The sequence below is a fragment of the Halichoeres trimaculatus genome, unplaced genomic scaffold (assembly GCF_033239565.1).
Source record: "Halichoeres trimaculatus isolate MK-OKI-2021-1 unplaced genomic scaffold, fHalTri1.1 fHalTri1_scaffold_23, whole genome shotgun sequence".
NCBI classification, from domain to species: Eukaryota; Metazoa; Chordata; class Actinopteri; order Labriformes; family Labridae; genus Halichoeres; species Halichoeres trimaculatus.
This window is the reverse complement of record NW_027437201.1, coordinates 21,961,475-21,979,827: the sequence shown is the minus strand read 5'-3', so window position 1 is coordinate 21,979,827 and position 18,353 is coordinate 21,961,475. Positions and strand designations below refer to the sequence as shown.

At 40.8% G+C, this 18,353-nt stretch overlaps 1 protein-coding gene across 2 annotated transcripts; it reads left to right on the top strand.

Annotated features, from left to right (window-relative positions):
- Positions 1-367: 367 nt before the first annotated feature.
- On the top strand, positions 368-17,625 carry LOC141785372 (circularly permutated Ras protein 1-like). 2 transcript variants are annotated; one of them, XM_074663684.1, is made up of 21 exons: positions 368-504; positions 754-847; positions 1,528-1,785; positions 4,753-4,971; positions 6,056-6,196; positions 6,301-6,381; positions 6,491-6,564; positions 6,791-6,976; positions 7,066-7,107; positions 7,267-7,356; positions 10,016-10,167; positions 10,270-10,351; positions 10,848-10,978; positions 11,095-11,179; positions 11,249-11,355; positions 12,699-12,811; positions 13,855-13,972; positions 14,420-14,560; positions 17,045-17,138; positions 17,225-17,251; positions 17,340-17,625. In XM_074663684.1, exons 2-21 carry the CDS (start codon positions 769-771, stop codon positions 17,427-17,429), a joined length of 2,310 nt encoding a protein of 769 aa, XP_074519785.1. In that variant the 5' UTR covers positions 368-504; positions 754-768; the 3' UTR covers positions 17,430-17,625. The 2 variants fall into 2 exon arrangements, with proteins under 2 accessions (XP_074519785.1, XP_074519786.1); XM_074663685.1 differs by lacking the exon at positions 6,056-6,196.
- Positions 17,626-18,353: the final 728 nt, after the last annotated feature.

The following is an 18,353-nucleotide window of genomic DNA, read 5'->3' as shown; positions in this document are numbered from 1 at the left end:
AATAATGTTTAAAATTATTATTATTTATTATGTAAAAATATTATATAATAAATTTAATTATAATTACAAAAAATTAATTAACTAGTATAATAACCATTACTGTGTCAATATCATCTGTTTGATAAAGTCAGTGTTTTATTTTGAAGGGCTGTTACATGAATCACTTGACCTTCAACATTTTTATTGCCCTGTTGTTATGTCAGCTTCTTTTTTAAAACTTTTTTATTTACATTGAAGAAATGTTTAACCAGAGTTAGGCAACGTGCGATAAATCTGAGACAGTAACCACGCAACCTCACTGCTTTGTAAACACACACACACACACACTCACACACACGCAGGCTGCATACCGCGGTGTAACAGAAAACTTTCTGGAGCAGAAACCTGATGAACGAGATGTTTGAAGCACAACCAGTGACTGACAGGATGACACAAAGGCGCTGAGACGCTTCTGAGACCGGGCTCTACTGTACATTCAGCAAACAGAGCACTCTGCGTGAGTAGGTAAGTCTCTGATCCACTTCTTTTAATCCACAGAGATAATAGATGAATTTCAGCTGCTTTGTCTGGATAAAGTTTCTTTCATGTGAATCCTTTTTAAGGTGAGTCAAAGAAACTGAGCTCCATGATTAGACAGTAATTACTCTGATCGTTTCATGATGAGCTGCAGGAGTGAGGCTTTTGTTAGTGTGTTAATGTGTTAATGTTTGGTACCATTAACGGTTTGATTGATCGTGTTTATTCTTCACACAGGAAGTAGGGCTCAGGATGGAATTTGCTTGTGGGTTTGTTTACGTTCCGCCGTCGGTGAATCAGAAGGATGGCCAGCGAGTCATAAAGCGCTCAGGTGGGGTTCTCCAAAACACTCTGGGACTACACTGGAAAAAACTTACATTTTATGAAGTGTTTTTGTCTTGTTTTCAGAAGAAAGTGTCTTTTTTAAATTAATCTCAGCCACATTATTCATTATTCTAGTTTCAAGCAATTTTTTTGCACAAATTTCTCTTGTTTCATCGGCAGATTTGTTTTTTACTTGTGACAAGCAATTCAGACCTTATTGTGTCTTTAAATAACTTGAAATAAGACATTTTCCTGGGCTGGTCAGGTGAATGTGGCTCAGATTGAGTATAATAAGACAATTTTTACTTGAAATAAGAGAAAACACTTGATAAGATTTCATTTTTTTTACAGTGCAGAGAAAGATTTATTTTAAAGTTAAGGATTGATGAGGACTAAGTGTGGCCACGTGTGGTTTTTTATTTAACCTGCAGCATGTAAAGAGACTTCAGCTCCATTATTCATTATGCAATCAGTGACACACACAGCCTCTCCTGTCTGTCTTAGAGCAGATTTTCTCACACATTCTTTGCTTTGCTCGGGGAAAGCCATCTGCAAACTGAGTCACATTTTCTTCACAGCGCAAAGGTTAACTCTGCACCAGTTGTTTTTGTCTGCGCCCGCAAGAAAATGTTCTTATATTACCAGCAACTGTATCTTTATGTTTCTGCGTGTTTCTGTGTGTTTCAGCTCTGCTTCCTCCTGTGAACCGGATCCGGCCTCGCAATCCTCCACCTCCTCCTCCAACCGGCTCTGTAGAGGCGAAATCCCCCAAACACCAGCAGACCTCACCTCACATTACTGAACTGTTGGAAAAAAACAAGGAAGTGAAGAAGGTGGAGAAGCCGTCTCCTTTCTATGAGAACGCAGCGTTTCACTGTAAATCTGAGTCAGCGCCTCCTATCAGTAGATCTCCTCAGCACACGCCGACGCCTCCTCGAAGAACAGGTAATGTGAAAGCTTTTTCACAAACAAACAAACAAAAGGAATTCATCCAGTCACACTCTGAGGAAGTGGGATAGAGAGGCAGTATTTTCCCATCACACCTTGCTGGGCCTGTTTTTCTAACTTCCTGTTCTGTTTAAGATTATGGCACGTCTAAGTCTCCATGACAACACCACGCTACCTGATGAAGTTTCAATTTCTTTATGATTTCTGTGATTAATTTTGTAGTGATGGTGGACACTGGAGCCTAACTGTCAGACGGAAAAGGACAGAAGAGCAGAAGAAAGAGAAACAGGAGAGAGATAGAGCACAAGCTTAAGGCTAACAGGGCTAAAATGAAGAGTGAGGTTACGTTAGCTCTGATTGGTAGATGACTCGCAGGACATAACCAGGATTCCCTAACGTTACACATCACAGACACTTCTCACATCAGACACAAGGCTGCCGATAGCACTACATATGGACTGCTACTAAAATACTGTAGAAACTGACAGTTATCTTGTTGTCAAGTAAGCCTATGGATACGTGTACCACTGGGCTGCCGATAGCACTACATATGGATGTCTTCTAGACTACTCAAGGAAGTGACAGTTAGCTTGTTGTCATTTTAGCTTACAGATGTGTTGTACCACTAGGCTGCTGATAGCACTACATATGGACAGCTCCTAAACTATTGTAGAAATTGACATTTAGCTTGTTGTAACATTAGCCTACAGATGGGCTGCGGATAGCACTACATATGGACGGCTACTAAACTACTGTAGGAACTGACAGTTAGCTTGTTGTCATGTTAGCCTACAGATAAGTTGTACCACCGAGCTGCCAATAGCGCTACATATGGACAGCTACTAAACTACTGTAGAAACTGACTGTAAGCTTGTTGTAATGTTAGCCTACAGATACATCTCACAGCACCAGGCTACCGATAGCACTACATATGGACATCTACTAAAATACTGTAAAAACTGACAGTTAGCTTGTTGACACATTAGCCTATGTATACGTTGTACCACTGGGCTGCTGATAGCGCTACATATGGACATCTACTAAATTACTGTAGTAACTGACAGTTAGCTTGTTGTCACATAAGCCTAGAAAAACATTGTACCACTGGGCTGCCGATAGCACTACATATGGACGGCTACTAAACTACTGTAGGAACTGACAGTTAGCTTGTTGTCATGTTAGCCTACAGATAAGTTGTACCACCAAGCTGCCAATAGCGCTACATATGGACAGCTACTAAACTACTGTAGAAACTGACTGTAAGCTTGTTGTCATGTTAGCCTACAGATACATCTCACAGCACCAGGCTACCGATAGCACTACATATGGACATCTACTAAAATACTGTAAAAACTGACAGTTAGCTTGTTGACACATTAGCCTACGTATACGTTGTACCACTGGGCTGCTGATAGCGCTACATATGGACATCTACTAAATTACTGTAGTAACTGACAGTTAGCTTGTTGTCACATAAGCCTAGAAAAACATTGTACCACTGGGCTGCCGATAGCACTACATACGGACAGCTACTAAACTACTGTTGAAACTGACAGTTAGCTTAATGTCACGTTAGCCTGCAGATACATTGTACCACCTGGCTGCCGATAGCACTACATATGGACATCTACTAAAATACTGTAAAAACTGACAGTTAGCTTAATGTCACGTTAGCCTGCAGATACATTGTACCACTGGGCTGCTGATAGCACTACATATGGACATCTACTAAAATACTGTAAAAACTGACAGTTAGCTTGTTGACACATTAGCCTACGTATACGTTGTACCACTGGGCTGCCGATAGCGCTACATATGGACATCTACTAAATTACTGTAGTAACTGACAGTTAGCTTGTTGTCACGTTAGCTTACAGATATGTCATACCACTGGGCTGCTGATAGCACTACAACGTTGCAAACATTAAAAAGTTGACTTGAAAAGAGAAAATTTGTTTTGATCTAATCCCCATTTAACGATGGTGTGAGACAGGTGGCTAATTGAAACAGATCCTCCTTACAGCATCTTTAAACGTCTCTGAGACGAGGCGTCAGCAGCCATAACCCTGAACATCAGTTCCAGACCGTTAACTCTGATCCACCAGACTCGACCCTGCACTGGTCCCTGATCTGAAACATTCATATGGTGTTCTCCAAACCCAGTCTGTGTCCATCAGACGGCCTCATCATCCAAAAGAGCATGTTTACAAGGAGCCAGAATCAATTCGCAGTGTCCTTTACACAACTCTGGTGGAAGCCTCTGGCCTGCATGCAGATCTTTGATCAGGGAAAAGTATTTCACAAATCTTCCAGGGCGAGGCTGGTGACAAACTCTGGATTATGTTTGTTTGATCTGTTTTAAGAAGATAAAAAAAACTCCAAACATTTTTTTCCAAGCTGGCATCCCTCTGCGTACCATAGAGGGTTAATGCAGTAGATACAGAGGAAGCTGCTATTTGAACATGTCTAACATGTAAAGAGCCGTGGCTGATGACTGACAGGAAGGTGCCATGCAGATGTCTGAACCAGAGCTAAAAACCCACCCCAGCTAACGTCTCTGACTGCTCCAGGATTGATCAAAAGTGAGTCAGCGTTTCCAGCGTGGCAGCTGCCATTGTTACTCTTCAAAACGCCTCTTCTGAGGTCAGGGCGGTGAAATCAGTGAGACTACATTTATATCTCACACAGTCTCTGGTTCAAACCGGTGACCTTTCCATAACACGTCTGCTCCTCAGATCTGTAGGGCTGCCTCGCTTCCAGATGCAAGAAAACGTCTTTCACTTTCTTTTTTCATAAAAGGACTTCAGTGTGAGACTCAGGATCCTGGTCCTGCTGTCTGGGTCAGCAGATAGCGAGATGCTAGATAGAAAAACCCAGTGCGTCCAAAGGTCTGTTGGATAGTTGTGTTCATGAAATTTATTCCTCTAACAACCCGACTTCGTCTTGTTTTATTCCTTTATCCAGCTCTTCTCCCACCACACATGCGGCCTTCAGCAAACAGGCAGTCTCCGCTTTCTTCCCCCAACGCCAACAGCCAGACGTTCACCTACGACAACCCCGAGAAGGAGCCAGACCTGAACACACAACCCTGGGACCCAAACTACTCGTACAGTACACCTGAGGGGACAGGGGCGCCGGTGAAGCTACCACCTGACACCAGCAGCGTTTCAGCACAGGCAACAGGTATGAAGTCAACTTTATGTCATTTGTTCAAGAGCAGGGGTCTGCAACCTGAAGGAGGCATTAGCCTCAGCTCACCTGGATTAAAGTCATTCAGGAGCCACAAAATCTACTTTACCTTCACAAAAAAGACTATGAAGTGTATAGACTTCTATACATAGTTAAAATGTAGGAAATAATTATTTAAACAAAAAGTTTTTCAATGAATGAAATTGTACATGTGATGTCTTAGTTTTTTGTTTTAGATAAAATTTTTAAAAATGTCAAGAAATTTTGATTGTTCAAAAACTGGCAGAATTTTAGAAAATTCCAAATATTTGTTATGATTTCAAAAACTTTGAAAGTTTCAAGACTTTTTAAAAGATTTAAAACAATTGGTAATGTAAAAAGGGGAAAAAATTAAAATAAATTTTGATTTTAAAAAATGCCAAAATTTCCCCCTAAATTTTGTACTTTAAATTATTTTTGTACAAAAAGTAGAAAAAAATGCAAAATTTCAAATAATTAAAATTCAAAAAAAAATTTGCTAAACAAAATTGCCTATCTTTTTTTTAATAAACTTAAAATGTAAAAAAAAATAAAACAATTTTCCAAAAAATAGAAGATATGATTAAAATTAATTTTCAGATTTTTTATACAAATCATAATAAGCAAAAACTTCACTTTTTCTCAAATCATCATTAAAAATTTGCAAAAAAAAAAAAATTAAAAAAAAAAAAAAAAATTAAATAAAAAAAAAAAATTACAAAATTGCCCATTTTTACAAGTAATTTTTAAACTTAAAAATTTGCAAAAACAAAAAATAATCTAAAATTTAAACATTTAAAAAAAATAAAATAATATAATCAAAAATAATTTGCATTTTTTTTTATTTTACAATTTGCAAAAAATTCACTTTTTCTCAAATCATCAATACCCTATGTGAGAAAAATAAACATTTTTATTTCCATAATATTTTTAAAGCTAAAAGGGGCCACTGCAGTGGAGTCCAAGGGCCACATTAGGCTCCAGAGCCGCAGGTTGAAGACCCTTAATCTAGAAATATCTGTAAAAGAACAGAAAGATTCTTTACTTTCATTTTGCTTAGCTCCACCTCTTCCTCCACGACCTGCGTTCATGAAGTCTGTGCCAGAGTATCTGGTGCTGTTACCTGCATCATCGTCATCATCATCATCATCATCCTCTCAGAAATCACCTTCAGACTCACCTCAGTCACCAACACCGTCAGGTACAAATATTCATCCCTGTCTTTGTCACGTTAACTTCTTACCATGGAGCCTTGAAGTCGACATAAACTTTTATTTCTCTGCACTTTTGTTGCTTCTGGTCCAGGATCTGCTGATAAAAGTCTCCTGCCGGGGAACCCCAACGTGCTGCTCGTCAGTTTAGGGAAACTGCTCTCAGAGGAACGAGGTCTGTAAACTTTTATCATCCCTGTAAAACCTTCACGATCAGCCTTTTATGCCCTCCTCTTGACGAGCTCGTTATGATGATGATGATGATGATGTTTGAATGTCTCCAGTGCAGGCCGTGCACGGAGAGCCCACCTCCTGCTCCCAGTGCGGCTCTGTGCTCGACTCCTGCTACGACAACGTGGTGATTACACACTTTAATGCATTTAACTGTTAATGTGAAACTCATGAGTGGCGATGTGCCTGAGAGTTATTGATTTCAAATGTGAGCAATAACCATAAACTGTCCTCGCAATCCCAGCTGGGAAACAGAGCATGACGCAAGCTGAGAGGCAGCTGGGCCTGATTGTTCCTGACGTCATGAAGCGATGCCCTCTTTGACCTCCTCCTCTTCATGTTTGGATCCACAGGTCACTTCATGTTATCTCTGTCAGAGCTGTGAGTCCACCAGTTCTCCCAGTACACCTCAGAGTTTGCTGAATGGTCACCAGGACAGACTCTTTGTGCTCCATCCAGACGAGAAGCTGCTGAGTGCTGCAGACACTCTGCTCCTCTTCTGCATCGACATCTCCGGCTCCATGAGCCTCACCTCACAGGTGGAAAACACGTCACCACTGGTTTAATTCAGTGTCATGTCAGATTCAACATGTGATGTTAAAAAGGGCTCATGTTATGTTGTGTGAAGGTGTCAGCTGGAGAGCAACTTTTCCACAGATCCCGACTTCAGGTGAGTTTTTCCATTTCTCCTGGTTATTTCATCTCCTTCAGACCGGCAATAAAAGCTGTTAAAGTTTACGTGTTATAGAAAGATTCAGTCGTAGTAATAATGAGAAGCAGTTGAGTGTTTAGATGCATCTGGAAATAAAAGTGGTCGTGTTTGGTCCAGTTTGTCCAGGAAGCCGTGCTGCAGTGTGTTCAGAGACTGAGCCAACAACAACCACACCTACGAGTGGGACTCATCACCTTCAACAACCAGGTGGACACATCATCGTCATCATCATTATCATCATCACCAGTTAAACTTTACGTGAACTTATGTTGGTTTGGTTTTTAGTTTACAGAAATGATTCTGTTTCCATTATTTCTCTTCAGTAACTGGGATGAGGTAGCTGAGCCGGCTCAGTCAAAGCTAACCTGTTAGCTGGCTAATATTAGCAAACTTTGACCCAAACTGTGATGTTTAGAAATGTATTTCCAAGGAAAATTTTGACATGTTTATGTGTAATAGAGGCTTTTTTTTACCACCCAAGAGCATATTTGTAGTTTGCCAACCAGGAAGACACTTAGGCACATTTTTGCCACCAAAGAGAGCAGTTTAACATGTTTCAGCAAAGGGGGTAGTTCAGCCTGTTCTGCAAACCAGGAGGGCATTTAACCACATTTTCGCGACTGATAGGGCACTTTTTGGCTCAAAACAGAGCTCTTTAGCACATGTTTTGGATTCTAAAAGGGCACTTTGGCTCATGTTATGTCCCTAAAAGGGCACTTGAGCACGAGTTGTGGCTCTTAAAGGGGGAAATAAGCACATGTGGCTCCTAAAAGGGCATTGTTTTGGCTTCTAGGAGGACACTTTAGCACGTGTTCTTTTGCCCATAAGAGGGCACTTTAGTATGTGTTTTTTTTAGGCTCCTAAGAGAGCACATTAGCCCAACGTTTTCCTTCCCTTAAAAGGGCACTTAAGCACGTGTTTTTCTGCCCTTAAGAAGGCAGTTTTGCTCATGTTATGGCTCCTGAAGAGAGAATTAGTGGCTCCCTTAATGGTTTTGTTTTTGCTCCTAGGAGGGCACTTTAGCCCATGTTTTTTTGCCCTTGAGAGGGCACTTTAGCTCAGTGTTTTTCTTCCCTTAAAAGGGCACTTTAGCACGTGTTTTTTTCCTCTTGAGAGGGCACTTAAGCATGTGTTTTTTCCAATAAGAGGGCACTTAAGCCCAATGTTTTCCTTCCCTTAAAGGGGCAATTTAGCATGTGTTTTTTTGCCCATAAGAGGGCACTTTAGCATGTTTTTTTCCCCCTTAGAGGGCACTTTAGCTCAGTGTTTTTCTTCCCTTAAAAGGGCACTTTAGCACGTGTTTTTTTCCTCTTGAGAGGGCACTTAAGCATGTATTTTTTCCCATAAGAGGGCACTTTAGCCCAATGTTTTTCTTCCCCTAAAAAGGGCACTTTAGCACATGTTCTTTGCCCTTAAGGGCACACTTTAGCACAAGTACTTTGCCCGTAAAAGGGCACTTTAGTACATGTTTTTTTTTGGCTCCTAAGAGGGCACTTTAGCCCAATGTTTTCCTTCCCTTAAAAGGGCACTTTAGCACGTGTTTTTTTGCCCTTAAGAGGGCAGTTTTGCTCATGATATGGCTCCTGAAAGGGTTTTGTTTTGGCTCCTAGGAGGGCACTTTAACATTTGTTTTTCCTCAAAGAGGGCACTTTAGCCCATGTTTTTCTTCCCTTTAAAGGGCAATTTAGGAGGTTTTTTTGCCTTTAAGAGGGCACTTTGGCCCATGTTTTTTTCCCCTTGGAGGGCACTTTAGCTCAGTGTTTTCCTTCCCTTAAAAGGGCACTTTAGCACGTGTTCTTTGCCCTTAAGGGCACACTTTAGCACAAATAATTTTGCCCTTAAGAGAGCACTTTAGCCCAACGTTTTCCTTCCCTTAAAAGAGCACTTGAGCACGTGTTTTTTTGCCCTTAAGAGGCAATTTTGCTCATGTTATGGCTCCTGAAGGGAGAATTAGTGGCCCCTGAATGGTTTTGTTTTTGCACCTAGGAGGGCACTTTAGCCCATGTTTTTTTGCCCTTGAGAGGGCACTTTAGCTCAGTGTTTTTCTTCCCTTAAAAGAGCACTTTAGCACGAGTTTTTTTGCCCTTAAGAAGGCAGTTTTGCTCATGTATTGGCTCCTGAAAGGGGGAATTAGTGGCTCCTGAAGTGTTTTGTTTTGGCTCCTAGGAGGGCACTTTAGCATGTGTGTTGGCTCCTAAGGGGGCACTTAAATTGTTTTGGCACTTAAGAGTTCACTTCAGCACGTGTTTGTCAACATTTGCCCCTGGAGCACATCACTGAGTTTAAGCTAAAGAAGGTGGGTTCTATCAAGTTTTACTTGTTGGAGTTTCTTGTTTCAGCTCAGTCTTTCCATCAAACAGGGGGTGCAGAGTATTTGGCGAACATATCATGCAGACTACGACTTGTGTCATTATGCTTAAGAAAATGAGTGATAGGCAAAACTCACCTTGAAAATGCAAATCCTCTCCACTCTTCTGGTTTTCTGACTCAACCCTAAACCTCTGGACAGGTGTGTCACTTCAGGAGGCAGAGTTAGAGAAAAGTGGTGTTTTTTAATAAACAGAGCTTGTGCTGACATGAGTGTTTGGGTTGGAGTTTCTTGAAATTGGCTGAATTTCACGGTGAAATTGGCCCGTCTGCGGCGGTTGTTAGCCTAGCTTCCGTTCCATCCTCTGGCTCCTCTCCCAGTAAAGAGGCCGAGCTGACTGGGATCCCCTGTGGGTGATACACTTGCTATTAACCGGTACCTTTAACAAACCCAGTTAGAAAAAGAAACAAACTGCACCTTTAATGTAGAGAAACCCACGTACGAATCCCAAGTTCTGGATGTTTCTTTCCTGAACTCAGTGACGTTTTGTTTTCCCAGGTGACGCTGCACGGCTATGAGAATTTCACTTCACATTTCCTGAGCGGTGCTGAGTTGGCAGACAGCGACTTTCTGAAAAAGGCTGCAGCCAACTTTCCCATCCCTCCTCCCCTCTCACAGACCAAGGACTACTTACAGAGACAAGTCCAGGGGTAGGAGAAATTGGTGTAAAATCAATCGTTTTTTTCCTCCTCTTGCATAACGGTAACGTCATGCTCAGAAAAACAGATGTGTTTTCTTCCTCTTGTTGAAAGACTATCTGAAAGTGGGACCACAGCTCTCGGTCCAGCTGCTCTCTTGGCGATTGCGATGGCCTCCAGACAGCCCGGGTCCAAGGTATGTTTGGTCTCTATCAGAGACATTAACCTCTGTGGAGTCCCACAGATTAATGCTCTAAAAAAACAATGATCACTCACATGTGTGGAGCCGTAATATGATTTAAAAAACAGCAGAAAATGAGCCAAACATCCTGCATGGAGATGGTAATCACTTTATCTGAGTATGATGTTTTGTTTTTAGTCGTCATCGCATCTTTCTGACTCCTCCTCTGTCCACAGAGCTCAGTAAACTCCCATCATCCATCAGGCTTACAGTCATCCCTATTCTTTCCTGATTAAACTGAACAAAAACAAAGTTTGACCCACAGCTTGAGCCAAAAATGCTCTCTGAAGTTGATTAGCTGTGATGGAAAGTTTATGTAACTGTTGATAAATGATCTCACATATGATCACAAACTTTAGAAAGTTATGACAGCAATCAGAAATCAATGTTTCATACTCCTGTCTGCTCAAAACAATTTAATCCTGATGGGCTATTCCTGCTGATCTTGAAGGTGATTATCTGTACAGATGGGAAGGCCAACACAGATCTGGGGAATCTGGAGGTAGAGGATAACGACGCTCGCACACTCCTCTCATCCACCATCTTCTACCAGGATCTGGGAGAGTACGCCGCCAACCAGGGGTGTGTGACATCTGTTCATTAATGGAATAAGCTCTGACACTGATGTCACACAGCTGAGCAAATAAAATGACGTTTACATAAAAATGGAGTGAACTGAAACGCTCTTCTGTCCTCAGCGTGACGGTGTCTGTGCTGTCCATCGAGGGGACGGACTGCCGGCTGGACGAGCTGGGACGACTGGCTGATCGCACAGGAGGGAAAGTAAGAGTGGGTTTAAAAGTCTTTAAAAGTTTTTCATCCAATCAGTGATTAATGTATGTTGTCCTGTAGGTGGTGATGGCGAGTCCCAACATGCTGCACCCAGAGTTTGAACACATCATCCAGAACAGGACCATCGCCACACACTGTACCGTCACACTGCTGCTGCCTCAGTCACTGTAAGACCTGCGCTCATAATGTTGAAATGCATAGAAATCAGACTGTATTATTATTAGCTTTAGCATTTGCTACTCTTAAAATACATAAAAACCGATTTCCACCAATCAAATTGCAAAATGTTTAGAACGTTCAGGAGAAGTGTGTGTGTATCACTCGACTTCCTAACCCTGGTAGTTTTTGAAATATTCAACATCTAAAAACAAAAAATTTCCCATTAAAACAAATGGGGAATGATCAGTCACCATAGAACCACACTAGTGATGATGTCATAATGCCACAGCTGGTGATGTCACAAAGTGTTCCGAGTTTATAAATAGAACTGGTCTGAAGGCTTTTCTACATTCAGATTCAATGAACAGAGGTTAGAAATAGAACTGGTCTCTTTAAAGGTCCCTCATTCTGCTCCTTTTCTGCAGTTTGATATGGATCATTGATGTCTTCATGAAATGGTAGTAACATGTTTTGGTCCAAAAAGCCAATAAATCAAGCACAGCAGCATTGTTTCCAGGCTCTCATAGCCCCTCTGTTCAGAACGCTCTGATTTAGTGGGCGTGGCCTTCATATGTAAATGAGCCACCGCTGATACCGCCCCGCTCTTCCACGTCACTGAGAGCGGCGCCACGAGCTCCGAGTGCACAATGTTTAGAAAACAGAGAAGCTCGTTTACCGTAACATTACAGGCTAAAACAACAGGCTAACAGCAGCTAAAGTTAGCATCCTGAAGCTAACACAGAGACAGGGGGGACACTGAGGAAAAGCTCTTCCATCTGCTCCACAGCACACTGCATTTAAAATACTCACATTTCCAGGGTCCCAGGTTTGTTGGAGGATGGTTGGTAATGCGCCTGGATTCAGGACCAGTCTATTGGCTAGCCCTCTGTTGGACTGTCCAAAGTTGGAAAAGCAGTCGGCCGTGAAGTGACTAGCACACACATGCACAGTTTTACTGAGTGTAGCTGGAACATTTCCTGATAAATGAACTCTAGACACTTAGTCTGTCTTCTTCTGAGATGGGAAGCTTGAGCATGGAACTATGTGGCTGTTTACAGCCAAAAACAGAGCAGTGATGGCTCTTCAACTTTGGCATTCTCCTCCTCGTTGCTGGGGAGATTTTTCTGACGTCGGCAAATCCCCAAAATCCAAACAGCTCGTTTTAGGTCAGGATTTTACATTCACAAGCTCTACTAAGAACAGGTTTGGTCATTAAATATCACATTTTGTGGGCTGGGAGGAAAGACAGAGACCTGCAAATGTCACTAAAAGACTTAATAAAGTGAGTTTTGCACGATATGGGACCTTTAAGTGGTTTTTAGTCCATTAACTGGTGCCCATCTTTTACCAGGCGTGTGAAAGGAGAAAGGGAGTCCGGTCACAAAGGGATCAAAGAGGTGGGGAACGTAGACCCAGACACAGAGATCACATTCCAGTTTGGAGCGAATGAACAGGACACAGAAGGTGAGAGATAAAGGGTTTCTGGGATGTTCTGATTTAGCTGCACAGCTGAAGAGATGGAAATACTAAACTCTTTATCAGCTCAGACTAATTTTTCATTTCTCATCCTGTAATTTTCTGAAGCTATCCAGAGGCTTCACTTTAATAACTCTGGTGTTTTCCTGATTGTAATTCGACTGATATGAAATCACTGCAAAACTATTTCCCATCAGTCTGCTCCTAAAGACACTTCTCAGATGTTGTGGAATCAACTCAAGAGGCGATCTGTAGTGTTGAAAAAAGAAGGTGTGAGAGTCATAAACCTGTAGTTCCTTTCATGTCCACTAGTCTATTTACAGCTGGAGTTATGACAAAGGTTTGTTCCCAGTTCCTCTACTGGAGGTCATTTTCCTTTTGTAACAGAATTATTTATCAAGGGGCGTGGCTAATATGAGTGACAGGTAAGCAGGTTTTTTGAGAGATGAAGGACGACAAGACCGACAGCACCAGGCTGGAAATGCTGATCTGACCTTATTGGTGCTGATATGAAACCACAGACCTGGAGCTTTTAGCGTCCTGGCAACTTGCCCACCTGTCAATCAACTCAGCTGTGCTCAAGTTATGCAAATTTATGTTTAACTCTTCACCTTTCTATTATCTTAATGGATTCTCTTTAGAGTATGTTGTTTAATAAACGTGACACATGCGCAAACCTGTTTGGCTGACATGTTAAAAAATTGGAATTGGAAACTGGTGGTTGATGTAAGAAAAGATGAGGATCCCAGAACCCAGCAGATATATCTCAGTATAGACAGTTTTAGCTCTTCTGTTGGCTTTCTAAATTTGAAAAACATGAATTAAATGAACAGCATTTAGGCCTTAACCTAGAGTCCTTGTAAAACTTGCTTGTGCTCTGAGTGGACAGCATCGGATGACTCAGAGGTGTTTTGTTGGCCTAATTAGAACAGTGACACTTCATATTTGCTAAATTTGCACAACTAAACCAAACAGAGCATCACATTTAGTATGGTCAAAAGCAACATGTCCTTCCTGCGTGTCCTCTTCAGTCCCAGCTCCAGCCTCAGGGAGCCGGGTTTCCATCCAGCTCCAGGTCAGGTACAAACAGAGAAACGGACAGACGATGCTCAGGGTGATCACGTCAGAGAGAGAAGTCACTGACGACAGGTAAGAGCTAAATCTCTTTAATCAGTGTTCCTCTCACAATAACCTCACAAACACACCCACTGCTGTTCCTCTGCTCTGATGTATCTGCGTGCTGTAGCCTTGCTGTAAGCTCAAACAAGTCATTATCTGGTGACATCTCAAATCAGCGAGGCGTTCTCTTCCCGAGGACAACAATTGATTGGATGTGTTATTTTATACTAATCTCAGTGAACCTTTGGGCTAAAGAAATCTGTGGAGACCGGCTGTTGCTGAGATACCAGATCATGTGGAAATGAAACTCAATCTCTCATCCATTCCAACGTTTAGTCACTCAGAAAATGAACCTCAGTCTAAATACTTCGTATACCAAACAGGGTCGTTCAATTCACAGTTTGTTCACCGCAGTGTAACACAAAGGTATATCTGACGCTGAGGCGCCATATGTTGACCTGTGACCCTCGTCCTCAGCTCAGCGGCCCTGTCCACTCTCTCCCTGGCCATCATTCAGCTAAACTCGTCACAGGCCAGCGCCGCTCTGGCCGTCAGAGGACGCTTCCTGGATGCTCGGAGGGAAGGCGAGCTGCAGAGGAAGCTGATTGAGAGAGCGATGTGAGTAACATAAGGGGAAGGGGGGGGCTCAAGACTCAAGGTGGCTTCACACATAACAATAATAGTAACAAGGAGTGTTAGGAATCCATCCGTGTCATTTTTAAAGCTGTACCACTTTCACTTTTTGTGCAGAGGCCTAACTGCTGCAGCTTGTGTGGAGGTGAATCCTCCTCTCCCATTCATTCTAATAGGGGGAGCTGAAAGGGCTTCTTTGGGGTTCACCGACTTTGAGGGCTTGTCACCTGAAAACCATTCAAGAAACAACAAATTCCTACATAGATCTTGTAAAGCAGGGTTCATTTTGTCATCTGAGCTAATTTCAAGCCGATACCATTTATGGCCAAGGAGAAGATAACTTTTGTTTGAGGTGCCAAAAAGTGGCTTAATTTTATTTTTAATGGCAAAGTGCTGGCTTCCTGTTTGGGATAGGTTAGGGGAGTCTGAATATAATTTGTTCATCTCAATGAGACAAACATTTTGACGTTGGTTTGATCTTTCTACCACATTCCTATAGCAAGTGAGAGCTGTTTTAGTGTGCCTAGGTGGCTCTAGAGAGTACATTTTGGTGTGTATGGGGTCTATTTTTGTGTTACTTTGGATTTTTTGTCAGAAAGGACTGAGAGACTGGACAAAATAAAATATTGTCCTCTGTCTTAGTGTGAGGACCCTAATGTATCACATATTGTGCATGACAAGCTGAGCGAGGTAGAGCATGGTTTAATCCCTTTCTGATGCTGTGAAACTGGCTGAAGTTTTGAAACATCTCCTCATAAATGCTACATTTTTGACCAATTCTCTCTAAAAATAAGATATTCTTGTAGTAAATGATGTCAGGAATCCATCCATGTCATTTTAAAGCTGTACTACTTTTACTTTTTGGCGTAGAGGCCTAACTGCTTCAGCTTGTGTGAGGCTGGATCCTCCTCTCCCATTCATTCTAATAGGGAGAGCTGGGAGGGCTTCTTCGGGGTTCACCAACTTTAAAGGCTCATCATTTGAAAACCTTTTGAGAAACAACAATTTCCCTCATAGCTTTTGTAAAGCAGGGTCCACTCTGTCATCTGAGTGAATTTCAAGATGATACCATTTAAGGCCTAGGAGAAGATAACTTTTGTTAGAGGTGCCAAAAAGTGGCTTAATTTTATTTTTAATGGCAAACTGCTGGCTTTTTGTTTTAGATAGGTTAGGGATGTCTGGATAAAATTTGTTCATCTCAATGAGACCTACATTTTGACGTTTGTTTGATCTTTCTACCACATTCCTACTGCCATTGAGAGCCGTTTTAGTGTGCCTAGGTGGCGCTAGAGAGTACATTTTGGTGTGTATGGGGTCTATTTTTGTGTTACTTTGGATTTTTTGTCAGAAAGGACTGAGAGACTGGACAAAATAAAATATTGTCCTCTGTCTTAGTGTGAGGACCCTAATGTATCACATATTGTGCATGACAAGCTGAGCGAGGTAGAGCATGGTTTAATCCCTTTCTGATGCTGTGAAACTGGCTGAAGTTTTGAAACATCTCCTCATAAATGCTACATTTTTGACCAATTCTCTCTAAAAATAAGATATTCTTGTAGTAAATGATGTCAGGAATCCATCCATGTCATTTTAAAGCTGTACTACTTTTACTTTTTGGCGTAGAGGCCTAACTGCTTCAGCTTGTGTGAGGCTGGATCCTCCTCTCCCATTCATTCTAATAGGGAGAGCTGGGAGGGCTTCTTCGGGGTTCACCAACTTTAAAGGCTCATCATTTGAAAACCTTTTGAGAAACAACAATTTCCCTCATAGCTTTTGTAAAGCAGGGTCCACTCTGTCATCTGAGTGAATTTCAAGATGATACCATTTAAGGCCTAGGAGAAGATAACTTTTGTTAGAGGTGCCAAAAAGTGGCTTAATTTTATTTTTAATGGCAAACTGCTGGCTTTTTGTTTTAGATAGGTTAGGGATGTCTGGATAAAATTTGTTCATCTCAATGAGACCTACATTTTGACGTTTGTTTGATCTTTCTACCACATTCCTACTGCCATTGAGAGCCGTTTTAGTGTGCCTAGGTGGCGCTAGAGAGTACATTTTGGTATGTTTGGGGTCCATTTTTGTGTTACATTGGATTTTTGCCAATTAGGATGAAATAAATATTGTCCTCTGTCTTAGTGTGAGGAACCTAATGTATCACATATTGCGCATGACAAGTGGAGTGAGGTAGAGCATGGTTACTGCGACCTCCACAGACAGTGAGTGACGTGAGTGTGTGGGCTACAGGTAGAACAAGAGGTACTTCATCAGGCTGACATATGAAGGAAATCTGGGTTGGATCCACAGACATTCAATCCATGAAGACAGGAGACAAGAGAAAAACAAAACCCTGAGTCTGTTTTTTTCCTTAGTTTATTCTTCATTTCAAATCAGGGATCAGTGAAAATAACAACTTTAACAGATGAAGAAAGTTTACTGTACAAAATGTTCAAATGAGTATTTTTCTGTTTGCAGAGGGCACAACCGCAGTGCTGAGGACAAACAGACGTATCAAGACTGGATTAAAACTATGGAGCCAATATACAACAACATACATAATTTTACGAGGGTGAGTGAACACACTGTTTTCATCACACACAGCACTTTAAACCTGTCTGATCAGCCAAACTCTGACATTTGATTCTTTTTTTTCAGAGAAAATCAGTCGTTTCAGACTCACAGGTATCTCTTTTTAAACCATTCACGCTTCAGCATTCGGCCTCATTAGTTTTAATTCCTGTGATAATTCTTCTTTTCTTTCACTCTCTAGTCTCTAACAGACGCTGGCGCGGTGCTGCTCTACGCCATGAAGCACTGCAACAGAAAATCCATCTCAGTGAAGAACAAACACAAACTCTGACCTCCAACTTTTTCAGCTTTTGAAAGCGACTTGTGTAATTGCTGCAGTTTGAGTTTGATTATCTGGCTGAAAACCCTGAAATATTTCACAATGTGAATAATATACAACGTCCTATCAAAATAAAACACATCCATATGTTTCCACAGAGATCTCAGAGCATGACTTGGGATGATTGCTTCCAGGGTTTCGACGTCTGAAGTGCTGCAGCATTGCTGAATGCACATAATCAGGGGTCTGCGACCTTAACCATTTTTCCTCAGCTCACCTGGATTCACGTCTTTCAGGAGCCACAAAATCCAGATTTGCTTCACAATGAAGACTCAAAAGTGTATAAAACTCAAAAAAATAGCAAAAATCTAGGGAATAATAAGCCAAACTAGTTTTATTAATAAATTAAATCGTACAGGCAATATCTTAAATTCTTCTCTTCAAAAAATTTGCAAAATGTCAAAAAGTTTTTGAGTTCCCAAATTGGCAAAAATGTACAAATTTTTTACAACAAAAATTTTTTTTTTTTTTTAATTTTTTTTATTTATTTATTTTTACAAAATTTAAAATTTGGTAATGTAACAAATCTGCAAAAAAATGATAATTAAGAATTTATAAATTTTGCTATTATAAAAAAAATTTGGTTTTCCAAAAATCTATAAATTAAAAAAAATCTTGCAAAAAATAAGATATTTTAGCAATTTTTTTAAACATACCAAAATTTTAAAATAAATTTCAAAACTTGAAAATTTGCAATAAAATAAAAATAAAAACAATAATTAAACAATAGTAATAATTATAATAATTAATTTGCAAAAAAATAAAATAAATAATTTGTAAATAAAAAAATCATAATTTGCAAAAAAAAAATATACAAAGATCAAAATTTCATAAATTGCAAAAATTTTAAATCATTTCAAAGAATATTTGAATTTG